Source organism: Euprymna scolopes, chromosome 2, assembly GCF_053919585.1.
Source record: "Euprymna scolopes isolate OS-2025 chromosome 2, ASM5391958v1, whole genome shotgun sequence".
In the NCBI taxonomy this organism is placed as follows: Eukaryota; Metazoa; Mollusca; class Cephalopoda; order Sepiida; family Sepiolidae; genus Euprymna; species Euprymna scolopes.
This window is the reverse complement of record NC_136483.1, coordinates 201,770,738-201,793,389: the sequence shown is the minus strand read 5'-3', so window position 1 is coordinate 201,793,389 and position 22,652 is coordinate 201,770,738. Positions and strand designations below refer to the sequence as shown.

Here is a 22,652-nt window from a genome sequence, read left to right as displayed (position 1 = left end):
CTCCACTGCACTGTTGCATCCCTGTGCTTGTTTTGCATGTACTTTAAAGGAATGCGCGCTGATGAACTCATAGCACTTCTGCCTTCTTAATGTACATACTCCTAACAAGCATCAAAATCCCACCCCTTCACTATTGAGATGCCTAGGTGTCAGAAAGCCTTCTGATTTCATAGTTTCTTGCCTCCTCAACTGTACCAACCTGCTGAAGTTTAAATGTAATGTGAATAAAAGTCTAATATCTCTGCAATTAGTGCGTCACTGTGCCGGTTTTACAAATACTTTAATGGTAGTTATCACCAATCTCCTTTGTGGATCGGAGGCCTGGGTTCTGTACTGGAAAGAGATGCAGCTTCTGGAGCATTTCCACAAACGATGCTTCTGTTCCATCATGGGCATCAAATGGCAGGACTATGTCACCAACAATGAAGTCCTAGAGAGAGAGTGCATGTCACCAGCACTTTGCTGGGCAGGATATTTCTCTCGAATAGATGACATGAGATTGCCCAAAGTCATGTTTTATAGCGAATTGTGTCAGAGCAAATGGGACAGAGGCGCTCGGCATAAGTGCTACAAGGATCAGCTGAGGTAACAGTTGCACGCAGTTGATATCCCAGAGAAACACAAGGAAGATGGGGCCAAAGACAGGGATAGTAGGAGGACTTTGTCAAAGCGAAGCACTGCGACTTTTGAGATAAACAAAAAAAACTGCTGCAAAGACAAACGTAGGAGGAGGAAAGCGTCATCTGCCTAGGGCATCTCTTCCTAAGGATTCCCATGCCCTGGGTATCAAAGAGTATCCATGTCGAGGATTGTTTTGCATAGTCACCAGAGCATATACCGCCAAGAGCAACCTTCCCATTTATCCTTGGATCCAAGGACCAGCCAAGAAGAGAACTGGATATGCTCTGATGAACTTGGAGAACTTTTGCCGCCTTGATGTACATGCTTCCGACCAATGGGACAAGCAACAAAATCCCACCTCTTTCACTGTTGATGTCCCTAAATGCTGGAAAGCTTGCTAGTCTAATAGTTTTTCCCTTGAACTCCTAGACTTTGGACTAACATGCAGAAGTTTAAATATAATGTGGACAAATATCTCGCTGCTTAACTCCCCACATGACATCTTTGTTCTGTGACGGTTATCTACAGCATTTTTCTGTTTTTGTTTATTAATTAGGTTAATTTTTTTGTTTATTAATTAGGTTAAATTTTTTTGTCTATTAATTAGGTTAAATTCTTTTTGTTTATTAATTAGGTTAAATTCTTTTTGTTTATTAATTAGGTTAAATTTTTTTGTTTATTAATTAGGTTAAATTTTTTGTTTATTAATTAGGTTAAATTTTTTTGTTTATTAATTAGGTTAAATTTTTTTGTTTATTAATTAGGTTAAATTTTTTTGTTTATTAATTAGGTTAAATTGTTTTGTTTATTAATTAGGTTAAATTTTTTTGTTTATTAATTAGGTTAAATTTTTTTGTTTATTAATTAGGTTAAATTTTTTTGTTTATTAATTAGGTTAAATTGTTTTGTTTATTAATTAGGTTAAATTGTTTTGTTTATTAATTAGGTTAAATTTTTTTGTTTATTAATTAGGTTAAATTTTTTTGTTTATTAATTAGGTTAAATTTTTTTGTTTATTAATCAGGTTAAATTTTTTTGTTTATTAATTAGGTTAAATTTTTTTGTTTATTAATTAGGTTAAATTTTTTTGTTTATTAATTAGGTTAAATTTTGTTGTTTATTAATTAGGTTAAATTTTGTTGTTTATTAATTAGGTTAAATTTTTTTGTTTATTAATTAGGTTAAATTTTTTGTTTATTAATTAGGTTAAATTTTTTTGTTTATTAATTAGGTTAATTTTTTTGTCTATTAATTAGGTTAAATTTTTTTGTTTATTAATTAGGTTTAATTTTTTTGTTTATTAATTAGGTTAAATTTTTTTGTTTATTAATTAGGTTAAATTTTTTTGTTTATTAATTAGGTTAAATTTTTTGTTTATTAATTAGGTTAAATTTTTTTTGTCTATTAATTAGGTTAAATTTTTTTGTCTATTAATTATGTTAAATTTTTTTGTTTATTAATTAGGTTAAATTTTTTTGTTTATTAATTAGGTTAAATTTTTTTGTTTATTAATTAGGTTAAATTCTGGATTCACACCAAAAAAGTTTAGTTGGGTTTGATATGCTGTGAAAACATTGATAATTTTGGAAGAATTGTTCCAACTTAAAATTTTCCTTTTTTTTTCTTTTTTCTTTCAGATTTTAGATGTTGAGAGAATGTTGGCTAAAAGTGCAACTCCTGCTGAGATTATCGCCATGGAAACTCCACAACAAACAATGGAGAATCATCCTGTGATCCGAACATTATACGACCACAATGCGGTAAAAATAATACAGAAATTTTTTTTTTCTTTTCATTTTTGTTAACTTTTTAAAACATTTTCTTATCAGTTTGTTCCTTTTAAAAGTGATTGACCATAATATCAGCAGAAATACAAATGGTTTTAAGCATTCACGTTGGAAATGCAAATGGTAAGAATATTGAAAAAGAAAGAATCTTGGAATTCTGTTCTGTTTTCAAGAAAATGGAAAATCATTTCATTCTGTATTTTTATTCTGCATAGTAATTAATGTCAAGTGAATGTGAACTAATGTAGTAATTAATGTCAGGTGAATGTGAACTAATGTAGTAATTAATGTCAGGTGAATGTGAACTAATAAGGTTTATTCCGTCTTTTTTAATGGTGTAATGGGTAGCAGTCAGAGTAGTTATGACAGAGAGGGTTAATTCTTTTGTTGACATCAGTAATCAAATTTTCTTTTTTGAAGTAAATACATTTCAGCTCTTTATATATTTTCCCAATCGATAAACTACTAGCTAGTATATCTGTCCTGTGTTCTGTTTAGAATAATGGGAGGCATCATAATTGAATAATGAATAGTGTCGTGTTTGCTACTAAATCGGCTTTGCTAAGTTCAAATCCTACACCAGATCACTATTGTGCACTCATTTCATTTGGAAAGCTATGAAACTGCAATTTTCTCTGGATAAATTAACAACTTGTGTTCAATTGACAGTATCCAATAAATCATTTTAGTATTAAATAACATAAAGGACTTAATAAAAAACTATAATATCATCAAAAATATTAATAGTTTCATCTAATAGTAAGTAGACTATTGATACTGAACTTAGTATCCTTGGAGCAAGGTAATTTATTCTTGCAAAACACAAATTGGAAAAAATGAGAAATACATTAGGGTGAATAATAAAATAAGAATTTGCATGAGTGAAAATTTGAATTGGTCATTTTGTTCGTTCATGCAATATAGAACCCAACATTTATACAATAATAATCCTAACTCGATAGAACCCAACATTTATACAATGGGTCAGGTTAGGAATGTTAGGTGTGCAAACCTAACACAAACCGTACATTTTTAGTTTTTGAGAACCAATGGGCTGGATTTTAGTGTAAATCTGCTTTGATGGAAACTTGTTTTTATAAAGTTGAACAAGTCTTTTCTGGATTTTTAATTTCATCCTGAAGTTATTGTCATGGCTTAAATTACCTAATTTAACAAACTTTTATCTGGTGCTACTAGTGGCTTCCTGAGACGAAATGCACCTACATTAAACTTCTGTTTTTGTTTTCTATTCTATTTTGTAAAATTTAATTATGTTCTGAAAAAACAAAAACAACAACCCTTTTCCCCTTCCTCTTCCCCTCCCTTTTTTTTTTCCTTCCCTACTTCCCACTGCAGAGAGTAAAAGCCTCTCAAAGGGGCCACCTGTTGGTCGTGAGTGGCGACCCGTAATGACTCGGAAAAGGATCCTGGTGGCTGAGCAACTGATATCTAGGGAAATTAAAGATATCAGTTGCAACACTCCACTTTGGCTTCGTACAAGGCTAGACGGACGGTCAGAGGGGCCCGATCCAATCAATCGGCTAGTTACGTCAAGCCCTAACACATCTACTTTTCTATCAATTTCCTCTAAACCGTAACAAATACAGTTCTACTCTGTACCACTATAAACTATATGCATATTTTCCCCTCTTTTCCATGTGTTAGAAGGCGGTGGCTAGGGTCAAATGTGCCAAATGATTAAAGTCATGACATGACTGTATAGTGCTGGAAGTTACCACAAATGACTTGGATTGTGTAACTAAAAGATTATGGGTGCTCATGGCTCCCATTTGGAACATGTATACTGTTTATGTAGCCCTGGCATGACAAGGCGAATGGGTTTCCCCCTTAACATGCCCCAATATTGGACTCCGAGGTAGGTGGGGAGCATAAACAATGAATTTAAAATATATATATGTATCACAAATTATAAAAACTTCAAGCGCCAACATGTCGACTCGGATAGTTTAGATATTGAACTGCATCAAACATCCTCAAAATTTATTGTATTGGAATCCACCGAAGAAACCAAAATAACTGACTTATCACCGTTTATTATACATAAAATTATATCGGCATATATTACCCCCAAAAATGTAAAAACTTTAAAAAAATAAAACCCTACTGGTGGAAGTGGAAAGAGAAAAACATGCCACTTTTCTCCTAGGAATGAAAACTTTCCACAACATAAATATCAAAACTTATCCACACAAGAATCTGAATACATCCAAAGGTGTAGTAAAATCGAAAGACCTCTCAATGTGCACTACTGAAGAGATAACAAAAGAACTTAAAAACCAAGGAGTAATAAACGTTAAAAGAATTGCAATAAAAAAAAGATAATCAGACTATACATAAGAACACTATCATTATGCAATTTGATAGACTCATTATCCCAAAAGAAATCAAAATTGGGTTCAACGTTGAAAAAGTTGAACCCTTTATACTAAAGCCACTTCGGTGTTTTAAATGCCAGAAGTTTGGACACCATGAGGATGCATGTAGGGGATGAGCAGTGGGCGGCAGGTGTGGCCAGAGAGATCCAAACCACACTTTCAATGACTGCAATCTTGATTGCAAATTGTGGAGAAAACCATCCTGCTTATGCTAAAGCATGCAGAATCTGGAAGAACGAAAAGGAAGTAGTGTCAATAAAACATACAAAAAACATCTCCTTCCTCGAAACCAGGAAAATAGTAGATGGATACATGAAGGAAAAGACGTACTCTCAAGTCACCTCAAGTTGTATATCATCCAACATCACTAACCAAGACTCCAAATACGAAATACTAATAAACAAATTGTTACAATTGGGACCAAATGACTGGCCCAAATTTATAAATGAAATTAAACCAAACATATCATCAAAAATTAATCATCCGATTAAATCATCAATTAATGTTACCAATAAAACAAATTCTCAACCAAAATCAGAACATCCAAGAAAACAAAGTCGATCAAAAGAAAGACCACAAAAATCACCAGTATGTCATGCAGATGCTGGAAAAGACGAAACTAAGGAAAAACAAAATCAGTTAAAAGAAAGATCACACAGATCACTAATATGTCTTCCCCTTGGTGAAAAAACACACTTGAAAACAAACAAAAATACATCTACCAAAAAACAAAATAATATAAAGAAATTACCACAAATAGAAGCCACTACTACTACTACTACTACAAATAGATTTATGGAATTAAAAGACATGGAAACTGAAGTTACTCCTCCAACAAAAAAAATCCTCATGAATTACAAGAAAATTCAATGGAATTGCCGTGAATTACAATGAAATTTTATTGTTGCAAACCAAATTTAATTCTTTGGTTATTTGTCTCCAAGAAACCTTCCTTAAGAATGAGGACAATTTAAATATAAAAAACTATCAACAATATAACTACATTCATAATACAGGACTTAATAATACTGTAACCCTCCTCCCATTGCAAAACCCAATCATATTCTGCAAGGCAGAGAACAAAAATGGCAAAATCCACGATAAAACAACGAAATCAAAAGCTACGAACTAATGATTGAAAATACAAGGAGCTTGAATAATAAAAACCTCATAAAATAACTGGATACAACATCGAATACTATTCCCAAAATAACTGGATTCAGCATTAAATAACCCACAAAGGGTTGATATGCCATTAAATAAAAAAAATAAAACTTTTATCATCGACGGTGTTAAGCATCATGGAAATGTAGTCGACAATACAGGACAACAACACTCGATCTCTTGTCTAGACAGGTAAAGTAAATATCAGGGTTAGATCTAAAGAAATTTGTAGTTTAAAAATATTCAGTGGAACTTTAGTTATAGTATGTCTTTGTATAATATAGAACCCTCACTCCTCTTCCGTCCGAGGGCCGGGCTGCATCCGTCGCTATCCTGGTTCACTGGAGCATACTTGTGATGTACTTCTGGTCGTGTTCATCGCTCCCAGCTCACAGGACCATAGATGCAACCCAGCAGGGCTACATTCTTATTTGTCTAGTGATGGACCCCTTAAGAGTGATCAGACTCTCACTGGTCACTGGAAAATATCTTCTGCTGCTCAGGGCACGCGAAATGTGCATGACCCTAAGTCCGTGTGGCAACATTGTCGATTTCGGCCGTCACTCTGGCTTCATACTGGATCCAGTCTGTCTCCTTCATCATCTGGCGTCAGGGGATATCTGAAACAAACTGTATCTTCATTTCAGGCCGGCAATCAAGAACAAGGAAAAACTCTGGGACATTTTTATATAACGAAACAAAATAATTATTCATAAATCGTTTACACTTGTTTAGTCGAGTTCTTTGATTCAAGCTTCGTGATGCAGGTTGCATACTTAATTTCCTCTAATCAATTTCTCAGCTAAGAACAAGAGCTTTTCAACTTAGCTTGGCGGGGTGAGAGCGATGTGTACGTCTCGATGCCAGTCAGTAAAAAGGGCTAAGGACCCTAACTCCAAAAAGTCAATCGTTTTTATCAAATCAGTAATTCCTCCTTCCACCTTTTTGGAGTTATTCTTTCTTTTTTCCATTCTCTTATTCTTTTCCTTCTCTCGTGAACTCATTATTTTATTCTTTTCATTTTCTCTTTTTTTTTCTCTCTTCTTCGTCTTTCATGACCATATCTCTCCCTAGGTTCAATTTATTTATTTATCCGTCCAACCAACCCATCACTGGCTGGTGATCTGGCAGTTAAACAAAACAGGTAGGCCCAACGACAACACCTCCCAGACACCAAAACAGACCTTTTGAACCCAAGTCATTGTACCTTTCAACAAAACATTGTTTCTTTAATAATTTGAATTGTTGTTCTAACCTAAGCCAGAAAATGACCCTGTATTGCTTTTTCTGCCAACTCGAGAATCTCATTATCATATTTATTTATTTATTTATTTCCCATCGAAATATTCACTATTTCTTCTCTCATTGAAATATTTACTCTTTTCTGTGGACAGGAATCTCATAAACATCTGTTTTTCCTCTCCCATCTTCTCTTCATCTATTTGAAAAGCAAGATCATCTGGTGTCGCCAGGGATCTTGTCATATTTGAAAAAAAAATGTATTTCAGTTAAAAACATTATTACAGATTTGCGTGTCATGCCGAAATGAGTATAAATTCTAAAAGTTCCAAAAAATGGTCGAGTAGAAAAATAATTATAAGTAAAACAGAATTTTTCAAAGTTGCAATTTGACTGTAAATTAACCCTTTTAGATGCTTCAAATCAGGGGGAGATAACTACTTTCAAGTCGGCCATCTTGCTTGTTCTCGATAATACTATACTCTTTTTTCCAAAAATTACCTCTAATATGTCTTCTTCTGGACAATATTTTATAAATTTTGGAATTTATACTAATTTTGACATGACATGTATTTAATGTTTTTCTTTGAAATGCCTTTGATCAAAAATACATGATTGATTTTTTTTTTTTTTTTAATTATATTTTCACCCCAAACAAGGCACATTACCACTTTAGTGTAGGGGGCTACTATCAGGGGAAACAACTACTGGGGTACTATGTAGGGATTTGGGCAGCAAGATGTTGGTTCACGTTACACTTGAACTTCTGCATGTCAGTACAGTTGGGGAAGCAGGGACCTGGAATGGAATTCCAAAGTGTAGCGGTTCTGGGGAAGAAACTACTGGAGTAGAAAGATCTTTTACATCTAGGGATTTCTACAGTGTGGGGGTGGGATTTAGCAGCTTGTCGGGTTTGTCAAGGGTGTTCACGTCATGGGGGGGCACAAGTGCTTGCAGTTTGTCAGAGCATTCACCATTAAAATACTTGTAGAACAGGCAGAGGGATGCAACGTTTCGTCGATAGGACAAAGGCTGAAGCTTAGATGCCAGTTCAGGGTCTATCAGATTGGCAACCCTCTTTTGAACCTTGTCTAGGAGCGAGAGACTAGTAGCAGATGCACCAGCCCAAATATGACAGCAATATTCAATACATGGGCGAATGGTGGCCTTATAGAGGTACAGGATACTTTCAGGTGTTAGTAGTTTTCTAGCGCGGTATAGAGAGCCCACCTTCCTTGCAGCGGCCCTGGCAATGCTTTCAATGTAATTGTACCATCCTCTAGTGTTTCTGCCATTTCTTTAGATGTGTGTTCATTTGTTTTCCTGTCATGCCTGTTATAGAGTGTGGTGTCATCAGCATATATACCCATCTCAGAGGCAATTTTGTCAGGAGGTCATTTATGAATATCAGGAATAATAAAGGTCCTAGGATAGACCCTTGGGGCACCCCCGCATTTATATTATATTGTTTAGATGTACGACTGTCGAGGACAACCTGGATTTTTCTCTTATCTAAGAAGGATTTAATTATGTTAAGTATTCTACCAGTGATACCGTATGATTTAATTTTCCTGAGGAGACCCTCATGCCATACCCTGTCAAAAGCCTTAGATATATCTAGAGCTACTGCTCTGCTCTCCCCTGCTTTGTCCAGTGAATGGTATATACGTTCAGAGGTTACAGTGAGGATGTCTGCGGTGGAACGGGCTTGTTTAAATCCATATTGTTTGTCAGTCAGAAGTTTAGCATCTGTAAGGTGACAGACTAGAGCATGGTTAATTATGGTCTCAAATATTTTGGCGAAAAGTGGGAGGAGGCTAATGGGGCGATAATTTGATGGGCAGTCCTTTCGCCAGAATTCTTGAATACTGGTACCACAGAAGCAGTTTTCCAACAGCCTGGAAAGCAAGATTCATTAAGGCATTTGTTGTAGAGTTTGGAGAGAACTGGAGCTACTTTGGCTGAGCACGAGTTCCTAGTTTTTGTGCTTCAATGTGTTTTTTAGTGGTTTCCGTAAATTCTCTCTTAGCTGTCGCTATTTCTTTCTTAACGTTACTTCTAGCTTCTATGTACTTCTGTCTGTTTGAACTGGACTTATGTCGGTTAAATCTGCGGTATGCATGCTGTCTTTGAGCAATGGCAGTTGCACAAGTCGAAGTAAACCATTGGGGAGAGTGGGGCTTGCTATAAAATTTCCGCATGGGAACATGCCCTTCAATTGCAGTTTTGAACCATTCAGTGGTCTCGTTTGCACACTGTTCAGCAGGAAGAGAAAAAATATTTCCCCATGGGGCATCTCTGATAAGATCTCTGATGGCTTCCCAGTCAGCCTTTTTATAATATCTCGTTGTTTTGAGCATTGGCACTTCAGTTTTAGGTCTAGAGTTTAGGGCGATTTCAACCATTATCACTGCATGATCAGCGTTCCCAAGTGGCTGTCAGCATTCGTTATGCAATCATCGGGAATTGTGGTCAGAAACAGATCAAAATGTGATGCGTGTTGTTCTTCCTGGTCAGGGAAACGGGTTAGAAACGTAACAATTTGTGATAGGGAGTGAGATATAGTGAAGCTATGTGTGTTGCTGCCCGCTGCATCTGTGTAAATAGAGAATCCAAGCCAGTTTTTGTGGTGGACATTAAAGTCACCAAATACATGCACTTGTGCGTTAGTGTCGAGGGAGAGTGCTGTGTCTATGCTGTCAGAGACTTTGTTTATTATGGTGCAGTCCTAGGTCGAGGGAGAGCGGTAGAGAAAATAAAAGTAGTTAATATTGTGTTGCATGTTTAGTCTAAAGCACATAAAGGCTTGATCATCCGATTCTAGGTTTGTTTCTCTAGCAAGGGAAGGGTATTACGAATGTAAACTCCAAGTCCGTGCATGTGTTGTCAGAGTCTTTACGGCAGAGTGGGAGATATCCAGGCATGTTAAAGTAGTTAGGTTAGTCTCACTTAGTGCTAAGATATCCGGAGTATTTGTTAGGAGAAATGCTTCAACATCAGCTAAATTAGTTCTAAGCCCACGGATATTCGTGAATGCAAGCCTCAAGGGAGGAGGCAAGTTAGATTTGTTTGACCCTAAGCCTGGTGTAAGCTTATTTTTAGATTGTACTGTCGCCATATTTTTTAAAGAGTTTCAGTTTAGGTAAGGGGGAGCTGAACAAGAGGTTATGCAGAGCATCAGACATGCATCACAAGTAGACCATCAGCTGACCTTTCTTCAATTAGGATTGTGGCCTCAGGAAAGCCCACCGGGAATGAGTGCAGGGTCCCTTTCCATGTGCGACATGGCACTACTAACATCCCGATATTATACACCTGTTGATGGAGCAGCCGCTCTAAGCGCTACCAAAGAGTTAGGGCACCTGTACTACCAGTTGGAAACAGCAGCCAGGAACTGTCAATCCGGTACCCTCAACCCATCAGAAGGAGGTCAACCCAATCTAATTGCTCAGGCATATATGGTACTCAAGCACTCTCAAGTGCCCAGTTTTAGTATTGGGGTGTGTCAGGAGTGGGGAAAACGGCGTTCGTTGCCCTAGACAAGAACTACCACTGGGTGTATGATAGTAAATTTGTACCAAATATTTTGTCAAATACAATTAAGGCTTTCAAATGTTTGTTATCAACCGCATTCGGCCATGAATGTCTTCATCTTCGAGGTTCTTATCACCATTATGAAATTTCTTGAACCACCGGTGTGCCACACGTTTGTTAGTGGTTCCTGGGCCAAATGCATCATTGATATCACAAACTGTTTCGGCAGCTTTTCAGCCTAGTTTGAACTGGAACAAGAAAATCCTGCAGCTTCGAATTGTGTCGATGCCTTTAAAAATGAAGAGATTGAGAACAGTAATGAATAACATGATTTGATAGAGCGAAAAACGCACTTCAAAATGATATGTAACATGGCTATATATATATTTCCTCTGATATGAGCCATTATTGAAAATCCATGGATTAAGGAAATTAAAATAACCCCTTCTATATATTCCTTTTGTCGAACAATAAATTCTTAATTCGAATATATGTGCTTATATTTTGATTTTCAGAATTTAATTTTAACAACTAAATTTATGGCTATATATATATATATATATATCCATGAATTAATTCAGAAATCATATATAAAAAACATGTGAGAAAACGATATTGTTTTTGCACCAAGCTAATAGTTTATAATATGTATTATATTATAAACTATTTATTTTTATTTTTTGAAATCCTTTGAGATGAGGCTTCATAATTTTTTGTGGACTGTTATCCTCATTTTCATGTTTCACCACATTTCAGCCAACTTATCCTCTGGCCTTCTTCAAGTGATTAACTGCGATGAGATAGGAATGATCCCCCAGTAATTACTGCCTTCCATAGTTGTCATTATCTCATCACGTTTTCGCCAACTAATTCTCTGGCCTGCTTTGGGTAGGATTGAAGCACTATCTTCAGACAATGCTCACTCGGAACCGTAGAGACTCTCAACGCCTCTATCCACTATGCCATAGATGCATTGGGTCTCTACGGTTCCAGGTGAGTGTTGTCTGAAGATAGCAATTTTAATCCTACCCAAAGCAGGTCAAAGGTTTAGTTGGTCGAAACGTGGTGAAACAATAACTATGAAATGAGGGTAACAGTCCACAAAAAATAAATACACGTGTATCATTGTTAAAGATTTTGAGAATTGTATTAACCTTGGAAAAATGTTGAAAAATTTTTATACACTCAATAGTAAGAATTTAATGAATTTAAGAGGAAATATATTTTACAATAATAAAAATTTTTGGATGCTTTTTCATGTCATACTTATGAAAGATAATGATGTGAACTCATGTCAGGTCACATGTATTGTGGTGATGCAAAGAATATCGTTAATACATTTCTTCTGACGAATGTATCTACTGTGACGCTGAAGTAAAGTATTGAAATAAACCCTTTTAAATGATTATATATATATATATTAGTGTTGGAACGATGAATCGGATTTGGTATCAAAATCAGAAAAATTTGTGCTTAGTTTCCGATTCCAAAAAACGATTCTTTTAATATTTTTCAAACTTAATTTTCCACTGCTTTTACTGATGGTAAATCTTTATTGTTTTTAAACTTTTAATAATGATGAAAAATAAAAAATAAAAAAAAGATGAGAACAGTAGTCTGATGAACCCAAATAATATGAATTTTTATAAAAAATGTTTATTAAAATGTTTATTAAAATGTTATGTGAAAGTACAGAATAGTTAAAAAGTCCCCACCATGTTAAGAATGGGTTTTTAATAAATAGTGAAATGATTGCAAGTAACTTGCAACCTTTTTCTGTTGTAGAAGACGTTGGTTTTATAAGACTATTGAAGCATATTTGTCAAAATTATATACACCCTTCTAGAAAATATATAAAAGAAAAAATTGTACATGAGATATATAGTAAGGTTAGAAATAAGATACAAGAGGAAATAAACACTGTTACTTATTTATCTCTTACCAATGATGGCTGGTCTGTTGGTTCAGCGAACTTATCTTTTTTAAGTGTAACATCTCATTGGATCAATGAAAACTTTGAGCAAAAAAGTGAAGTTTTAAGAATTACTCTATTTAAAGCATCACACACTGCAGTCAATATTAGTGAAGCTATCAAAAACAGAAGAATTTGATATTTTTTGTAAAATCCATGTTCTTAGACGAGATAATGCAACTAATATGGCAGCAGTAACTGTGCAAACCAATTAATCCAGCTTTGCCATGTTTCCTACACACGTTACAGTTGACGCTTAATGATGCCATTTTTACACAAAGATTTGTGAAGGTCATCGTATCTATTTGTAAGCAAATAGTTGGACACTTCAATCATTCACCGACAGCTTTTGCAAAGTACCAGGAATACCAGAAAAAATTTAATTTGCCCAACCATAGATTTATTCAGGATGTCAATACAAGATGGAACAATCAATAGACTATGATATCAAGAGTATTTGAACAAAAGAATGCTCTTATTTCATATTGCAGTGAATATGTAAAACCACATTCGATGGAAGATGTTAGCAAAAATATTAAAAATACTGAAACAATTAAGTGAATATACAAATGTACTGTTAGTAGAGAAGCAACTCATATCACAAATAAAAATTATTCATCATTTTTATTAAAGAGGAGAGAGAGGACTGTTTCATTCGGTTGGATTCAACACTATCAGCATGGAAAACTTCTTTTAATGTTAGATTTAATAACTATTTGCAGAATAAAAATCTTATTCTAGCAACATACCTCGATCCCAGATTCAGGTTTGGTTTCTTTAAAAATAACTCCAGTGGCCTGCCTCATGACAAGGCTATTAGAGAATGGTTAACACAAGATATCTGCTATAACCAAAGAAAAAATAGACACTTCACCCAATGTATCACAAGTTATGGAGACTGATGTATCTGTGGAGAAAAGTGATGATGATGATGCTTTTAATTTTAGTTCGGAGGTTTATGTAATAATTTGAAAATTTACAAAAGAACAACAAATCTCTAATTAAATATTTATAAATTTTGAAAGAGTTGGAATCGGGAATTGTATTGGAATCTGGAAAAATTTTGGAATCGTCCCATCACTAATATATATGATGGCAAACTATTTAAGACTTTAATATATATCTATATATCTATACCAAGCATACCTTCATTGGCCAATGAGACTGCAAATGCTCTACAAAAGTTTGAAGTGTTCGATCATTACTGTTTATGTTGCATTTTTCATCCTCGCTGGCAACGGTTCATTTTGCTACCTTATCTTTTCTAGAACAAACTTTTCTCTTGAGACATTTTTGCTGGTTCGCTCATCCTTTTATCAATTTTCAGAGCCATTGAACCTCTATTGGTTTTCTTCAGGATTGGAAAAAATAATGCAGAACCCAACCGAAAAACTGGCTCAGAACGATGAAACAGAATACAGAGTTGATCTTGAGCCCTTGCTGCTGGAACTATGATTGGTTAATGCTCATATCTGCTATGGCAGTGAACTATTGCGTCTGGTCAACATTCATTCGAAACATGATGAATTGTTTGGATGAAGCTGGCTGAACTGCTTCAGGATTAATGCTGAAACAAGCACAAATAAGCCAAAACACTTTATAAGCATTTCAAATCAATTCTCCATTCTACTGATTTTTAATATTAAAATAAAATGAAATATTTTTCATTGATAACAATAATATTAATAATAATAATAATAATAACAATAATAATATTAATAATAATAATTAGGATTTGTGAGGAAAAAGAATTGTATGCCTTGTTTTGATCCTATTTGCAGGATAAAAATCTTATTCTAGCAACATACCTCGATCCCAGATTCAAAAAGCAAAAAGTTCATTCCAATGTTTGAAATCTTAAAATATTTGAAAAGCTACTGTCCAACATTGAGCATGCGGTTAGTGTTATCTACTAGACATACTAGACCACTTCAATCTGTATGCTTGCCAAATTAAATTAAAGCAAATATTTTCTCCTCTTTATTTTTTTTTTTCAGGAAGTTACATCTTTGGATTTTCATCCTTTTCATCAGATTTTGGTCTCAGGAAGTAAAGATTTTAGCATAAAATTTTTTGAATTTTCCAAACCTTCCGTTAAAAAAGCCTACAAAAGCATTCAGGTAAAGTTGCTTTGAATTTCGGATTTTTTGTTTCCTCTGCAACATTTTTGTGATTTGTTTTCTGTTTCTTAAAAAGGCCATAAAAAGTGGTAATTTGGCCACAGATTTGCATTTCATCTACGATTGCATCACTTATTTGCTGCTCAGTTATTCTCTCAACCATTTTCAGAACCTGAGCCTTTGTAATTACCTCTATCCATGGATTCCTCTTGTTGCAATATTTGTTTTTTACATAATAGCAAGTTATTATCACAAAAATTTGGACGATTATATTTATAGCCAGGGCTGATAATAACAAACAAATAATGTACTGAATCTCTTTGGATTTTTCAGTCATAGATTTTTGTTGTGATGTGAAAAGGGAACTACATTCTGCTGATCCTGACTGGATCACTGCTACATTTTTATTTGGAATTCTTTACAATTCAAATCTTTTCTAACTAGATTGATGCTGCCAATTTTTGCTTGGGACAATTACATTTAATATTCACAGTTGTATAATTTTTTTTCTCTACGATAATTATTTCTTTTGCCATCCTTTTTTTTTTTTTTTTTTGATCATTTTTTTGATTATATGAATGATTCTCCACTGAAGGCCTCTACTTTTCTAACAGTTCACAATTGTTTGGAGTTTTTCCACTTTTAGAACAACCAAACAACTGATTATCTTGATGCTGGTTTCACTACAATCTTCAACATTTTTGCAACTGTACCTGAGAATCTTCCAACCTTATCCTTTGTTTTCATCTAACAGTTTTCCGTATCATTCTTTTGCCAGTTCCTATAACTGGTCCAAATCATGTTTCTGCAGTTTTCTTTGTCGCTCCCATTCCAAACATCTTGTTCATTTGTTGCGAACATTCTATTGCCATTTTGAATGCACTCCAACAATATCCATATTTGTCTTCATTCTTTCGATCATCGCTTCATATCTGCAAATATTTTCGCTTCATAGATTACATTTGCTGTCCTCTTATCAGATACAACGAACACAAATTGAATTGTGCCCAACTCCATTTCTACAAATCAAATTTTTTGTGTTTGTAAAAGCTTTCTAACACTACTACCGCTTATGCATTCTTGACTTTTGGGCGAAGATCACAGTGTAGTATCTGTTCTGATGCTACACTTACTTTTTCTGTCTTCGGTCAGTGGAGGAGAAATCCTTCATGGCTGAGACAATTTTTATTTTTGTTCCTATCCAGAGTGCCCCTTTTTGGGGAGCTGGATTTTCCCCACATTAAAAATTGACCTTGTGTCTAACTCTGCTCTCGTGGGGAGGCAAATAAATAGGAACACTAAAATACCACTTAATTCTCAGTGTTGGTAACATTCACTTTCAGACCTTTGCGGAACATTCCTTCAAGAATTTAACATTTAAATGATCAGTATACAGCTTCTCTTCCAAATAATTTAATACAAAATTTGCTAAAAAATGTATTTCAAAAACACAAATGAAAAAATAAAAAATTCAGTAAAGAATTTATTTTTTCCGACTTAAACATTAAATGTGTTAATTCTAACACAGCTTGGAACATTTTTATACATTGTTTGGACAATCTTCACAAATTATAATTTGTTTATGCAACGCCCACCAAACTCTCTTGGTACTCTGTCAAAAAACCTTCTCCAGATCCACAAACCAAAATACAAGTTCTATTCAAAATACTTCATTTGTCTCCAAATAATTCGCTTGGGTGTAAAATCAAACTGCAATTCATCCGTGTTTACCAACATTTCAGGAATCTGCTCCCGTTCGATGTCTTTCATTCCATCCATCAGGCGATTACATTTTGGTCGGCACTCAACATCCTGTCTGTAAGTTTAGCTTGTTCCTTTTATTTTTGTTTTATCAAAAGTTAGTTTAATTTTTTTTTATCAAAATTTAATTTAATTTTTTTATTATAATTTTATTTCAATCCTTTTTAAGATTTAATTTAATTTTTTATATTAAGATTTAATTGTATTTTCTATATTCAGATTTAATAAAAAAAATCTTATATTAAGAGTGAATTTATTTTTAAGATTTAAGTAAAAAAAATTATATTAAGATTAGTTTAATTTTTTATTAAGATTTAATTCAGTTTTCTTCATATTCAGATTTAATTTAACTTTTTATTTTTTCAAGTTTAATTAAATTTTTTATAAAAGGATTTAATTTGATTTTTATATCGGATTGAATTTTATTTTTTTTTTAAGATTTAATTAATTTTTTTTATTAAGATTTAACTTATATTTTTATATTATTTATAGCCACAATTAAAAATAAGTTCAATAATCAATAGTTTATATCATTCATATTTTTCATATATTAATTGCATATGTTTCAAAAGTTCAAAACCTTAATTATAATTTCTAATATTTGAATTATTCTCTGTGAATGTTTTAATATTTACTGCTGTCAGTAATGTGATTGAATGTTTATTCTAAGAGCATAATTCAAATATTTGAAATTATAATAATTGTTTTGAAGTTTTGAAATATGAAGTATGAAATTGGCATATTTGAATAAAATATTGACATATTTGTGTGTGTGTTAAGAGGAGAAAATTTACATATTTTTTTTTTTTTTTTTCTAATATCTCAATTTTTTTTACTCCCTCTCAAATATGTCATTTTTTTTTTCCAGCATGTCAATTTTCTTCTTTTTTTTTATTTTTCCTAATATCTCAATTTTTTTTTCTCCCCCCTTCAAATATGTCGTTTTTTTTGTTTTTTTTCCAGCATGTCAATTTTCTTTTCTTTTTTTTTTTTTGTTTCCCCACCACAAAGAGGGGGGGGGGGTTGATGTGTTTGAATACTTTGTAATATACCTTATAAAATAAACAAATCCATTTTTTTTCCTACAGTAAGACTGTATGATGTCAACACCTTCCAATGTTTTGTCTCTGGTAATCCTGCGGACCAACATGTCGGACCAATTACTTCTGTAAGTAATTTGAGGGGTGGGGGCAGGTATATATTATGTAGTCCCTCCAGTGCATACTATGTTATATACACTCATATCACCTTATATTAACGAGTGGGGGGGGTGTTCTTTTCATCCGTTTCTGAATTTCCATCTTCACATCTCATCATATCGTTAACCGATTCACTATTTTTCATGTTTGATACTTGTCGGGTTGATGTCTTATTTTTAAGACAATAAAAATAAGCCAGTTTATTTCATACCCCAAAAAAGATTGGAAGTAATGTTTCTCCTAATAAGTTTTCAAATTTTATAGCGAAATTCCTCATAAGGGAGTGATAATGAACTGTGAAACAAGCGTGTTAAAAAAATCTTATGCAAAATGGCTGTTTTGTAGCATTACAATGTACATCACTTTATTTAAAAGATTTTTTTTTTTTACAAAGGAATCACCATTTACCAAGGCCCGGAGGTCACTCCATGATAAGCGTTAAACGAGTGTACGTTAGTCAATGCGATAATATCATAGTAATCATTAGTAGTGGAAATTTGGTAAATTGGATTACTTAAGGGGACGGCTCATCAAGAACTTGTTTACATTGGACTTGAAGACAACCAAATTGTAGTCAGCTGGAAAGCAGGGAAACAGAAGAGAGTTCCACAGTCGTGCAATTCTAAGAAAGCAGCTTTGTTCATGGAATCTACATTTAGGTTTAGACACAGATAAAGAGCAAGAGGAAGCATTTGCCATGAAATGGGACAGCTTAGGATAAAAATGCATCTCAAGTTGAAATTGTGTAATAAAAAAGAATAAAACTTGGTGAGAAATTTGATTTTTTTTTTTACATGACATCAATCAACGGACATAAAAGAAAAATAAGATATGCTTTTCACTCTACTTCCGAGACATGAATATAAATAAGAAATCTTTTCTTTGAAATCTTTTCTTTATTCCTTGTACACATTTTTGTGAATTATTCCATGGATTTCTGCCTTTGGATTATTATGGACCATCTTCTTCCAAATATGGGATTTCCTGGGATTTTACTTGTACAAATGGAAATTCTTTTAACTTTCTTGAAGTTTTACATTTGGATTTTATCGTCACTGGATTTTTTATTTTCCACCAGACTATCCAATCATGTGTAATCACCTTTTTCTTCACTATATTCCCTCTGCTTCACTTTTTTTGTTTTCAAGTAAGATCTTTGACTTACTTATTGTTTCATCAAATACTTCTGCATGCAAAATCCGATCCCGCATTTTGCTAATTCCTACCCTCTGATGAGAAGGAAAGTATTTCTTCGAAACCCTGCGGACTAAGGATTATCCATTTATCTAGTGTTTCTTTTTCAGATTAAATATGTTTTTAACTCATTTCAAAGTGTTTTTTAACATGTTTTATTAACTTTTTGCTCATATTATAAGCTCTATTTCCTATTTGGTTTTATTGAGCTTTTACATCTAGCTGAGATAATTTTATAAATATTAATTCTTTAATATTTATAATATACTTTAATTTTACCATCTTGGATCATTTTGGTAAATTTAATTGTAATTTATATATATATATATATATATATATATATAGTCATCCACATACAGTACTGTTTCGCTGTTTCACAGCTCATCAGTGCGGCTAGACAGGCAACTACCTCAAGCCAGGATTGAAACCCGACCGTTTATACGGCAGTTAAGGCTTCTAACCATTACGCTATTGGCGGCTGCTTGAACGAGTAGTGAGTTTAACGATGTTTTGATATCGTCCGAAATACCTCCGCTCGATTTGTTTATATATATATATATATATATATATATATATATATATATATATATATATATATATTTATTACATTTAAGTTTCATAAATTAAAGGATCGGTATGAATAAAAGCTGAAATCTAATTGAAAAATGCATATTTTTACATAAATATGAAAATATACACAAAGATGAAGACCACAGAGTTTTTATGTTTTATATTTTCCTTATTTTCTGAACACAACTTTCTCATAATTTGTAGAAATATGCTTTCATTGCTGTTTTCATACATTAGTCATTAAACTTGTTACACCTTCATTTTGAAATTTTTTTTTTTTTTTCCTATCAGGTCAAATGGAGTCCAAATGCTCATATGTATGTGACCAGTTCAAAAGATGGGGATTTAAAATTATGGGATGGCGTCAGTAACAAATGTATCAACACTTTCAAGCATGCTCACGAGGGACAAGAAGTTTGCTCAGCTGTTTTCTCGCGTAATTCTAAAGTAAGATTTTCACACCAAACTTGATTCTTGCATTTTCAAACTAAAATTAAAAAAAAAAAAATTGAAAAAAAAAATAATTTGTGCATATCAGAATTGCAATCATCACTTTTAAAGTTGATTTTGTATTTCATTTTTTTTTTGTTTCATTTTATTTTTTTGTTTCATTTTTTTTTTCATTTTATTTATTTTTTTTTTTTTCATTTTATTTTTTATTTTTCATTTTTTTTTTTTTTCATATTTTTTGTTTATTCATTTTATTTTTATTGTTTTTTTATTCCAAACTTATTTCCATTTGAAACATAAGGACTACTGTTTGTGCTTGTGTCTAACTTGAGATTGTGGAGAATTGACCAGCAAAATGTCTGTTCACATTACATTTAAACTTATGCAGGTTAGTATAGTCAGGACAGCAGGAAACTGGAAGGGAATTCCAAAGTGTAGCAGTTCAAGGGAAGAAACTGTTAGAAGGCGTTCCGTCGGGTTAGGGACCTCAACAATTTTTATGCTTGTCGGGTTAGTCAAAAGCATGCACATCGAGGAGGCACAAGTGTTATGAGTTCATCAGATTAACATTTATTCCATAAAAGTATTTATAAAACACTTGACATCTTTTCTAAGACGATGATCTATACAACAGTGAATCATTTGTAATGAGAATTCTTGAAAACTGGTGCCACAAATCATCTAGACGATTTGAAAATCACACCTTCTCAGGTACATGGTATCATAAAAAACCTAGACATCTTAAAAGCATGTGGATCCAACCTCATCCCGGCTGTGTTATTAAAAATATGCTCCGCTGAGGTTGCTCCAGTTCTCGCCAAACTTTACAACAAATGCCTTAACGAATCTTGCTTTCCTGACTGCTGGAAAACTGCTTCTGTGGTACCAGTTTTCAAAAATTCTGGCGAAAGAACTGACCCATTAAATTATCACCCCATTAGCCTTCTCCTGCTTTTCGCTAAAGTATTTGAGTCCTTAATTAATCAAGCTCTAGTCCATCACCTTACAGCTGCTAAACTCCTAACCGACAAACAATATGAATTTAGGCAAGCCCGTTCCACAGCAGATATCCTAACTGTAATCTCTGAATGTATATACTATTCACTGGACAAAACGGGAGGGTAGAGCAGTAGCCCTTGATATATCTAAGGCTCTTGAAAGGGTATGGCACGATGGTCTTCTAAGGAAAATTAGATCATATAGTATCACTGGAAGAATACCTAACATAATTAAATCCTTCTTAAGCAAGAGAAAAATCCAGGTTGTCCTCGACAGTCGTTCATCTAAACAATATGATATAAATGCGGGAGTACCTAGGGTCTATACTAGGACCTTTATTATTGCTAATATTCATAAATGACCTCCCTGATAAAATTGTTTATGGTGAGTATATTTGCTGATGACACCACTCTCTATAACAGATACGACAGGAAAACAAATGAACACATATCTAAGGAAATGGCAGAAACACTAGAGGATGACCTCCAATCTGTAGTGGAATGGGGACAAAAATGGATGGTCACATTTAATGCTGCCAAGACTAAGCTTGTTTCCTTCAATAATTACAAAAAACCTTCCCTACCACCAATAACAATGGCCAAGAACACATTACCTGAAAGTACTTCTTTTAAACTCCTCGACCTAACATTTACAGGGAACATGAACTGGAAGAGATACATTGAGAGCATTGCCAAGGCTGCTGCAAAGAAGGTGGGCTCTCTCTACCGTGCTAGAAAGCTACTTACGCCTCAAAGTACTCTGTACCTCTATAAGGCCACCATTCGCCCATGTATGGAGTACTGTTGTCACATTTGGGCTGGTGCATCTGCTATTTGTCTCTCACTCCTGGACAGAGTTCAAAAGAGAGTCGCCAATCTGATATGCTTGAACTGTCATCTAAGCTTCAGACTCTGTCCCATCGACGAGATATTGCATCCCTCTGCCTGTTCTACAAGTATTTTAATGGTGAATGTTCTGACAAACTTGTACCCCCTCAACGTCAATACCCGCAACAAACCCAACAAGCAACTAAATCCCACCCCTTCACAATAAAAACCCCTAGGTGTAAGAAAGCCTTTTACTCCAATAGTTTCTTCCCCACAACTGGTAGACTTTGGAACTCCCTTCCAGGATTCTGCTTTCCCAACTGTACTGATATGCAGAAGTTCAAGTGTAATGTGAACAAACATCTTTCTACTCATCTCCCTTCATAATGCCCATGCAACTTATGTCCCTGATAGTAGCCGTTACTTCAAAGTGGCACTGTGCCTTGTTTGAGGTGAAAACTGAATAAAAAAAATAATAATAAAATATTAAAAAAAACTTTTTTTTAAATTCGCTTTTTCTCAGAAATTGATCATTTTGTAACGCGACAAAAATTTGTTTTTTCGTAGCAATTATTTTACTGTGTTGCTTTTACACTACTACAGTTTATTTGCATAAATGTTTACTAACAAATAATAAATAAATGCTTTATATTTGGTCAGTAAATATTTTTTAACGTTAAACTAACAAATATATTCATTTATACTTATACATTTCGACAAAAAAATTATTCTTTAAAATTCGTTTTCCCTCGCCAAATTATTGTTGGTGCTTCCTTAAAATAATTTTTTTGTAAGCTGTTCCATTCGTTTTTCAGTAAA

At 33.6% G+C, this 22,652-nt stretch overlaps 1 protein-coding gene across 1 annotated transcript in view; it reads left to right on the top strand.

Moving 5' to 3' along the window:
• Window positions 1-22,652, top strand: part of LOC145302127 (cleavage stimulation factor subunit 1-like) — a 74,087-nt gene that overhangs the window by 41,699 nt on the left and 9,736 nt on the right. The window contains exons 6-10 of the mRNA XM_080144633.1: window positions 2,259-2,381; window positions 14,711-14,833; window positions 16,576-16,651; window positions 17,683-17,762; window positions 19,849-20,004. Coding sequence (XP_080000759.1) covers window positions 2,259-2,381; window positions 14,711-14,833; window positions 16,576-16,651; window positions 17,683-17,762; window positions 19,849-20,004 — 558 coding nt within the window. The remainder of the gene's footprint in view (window positions 1-2,258; window positions 2,382-14,710; window positions 14,834-16,575; window positions 16,652-17,682; window positions 17,763-19,848; window positions 20,005-22,652) is intronic.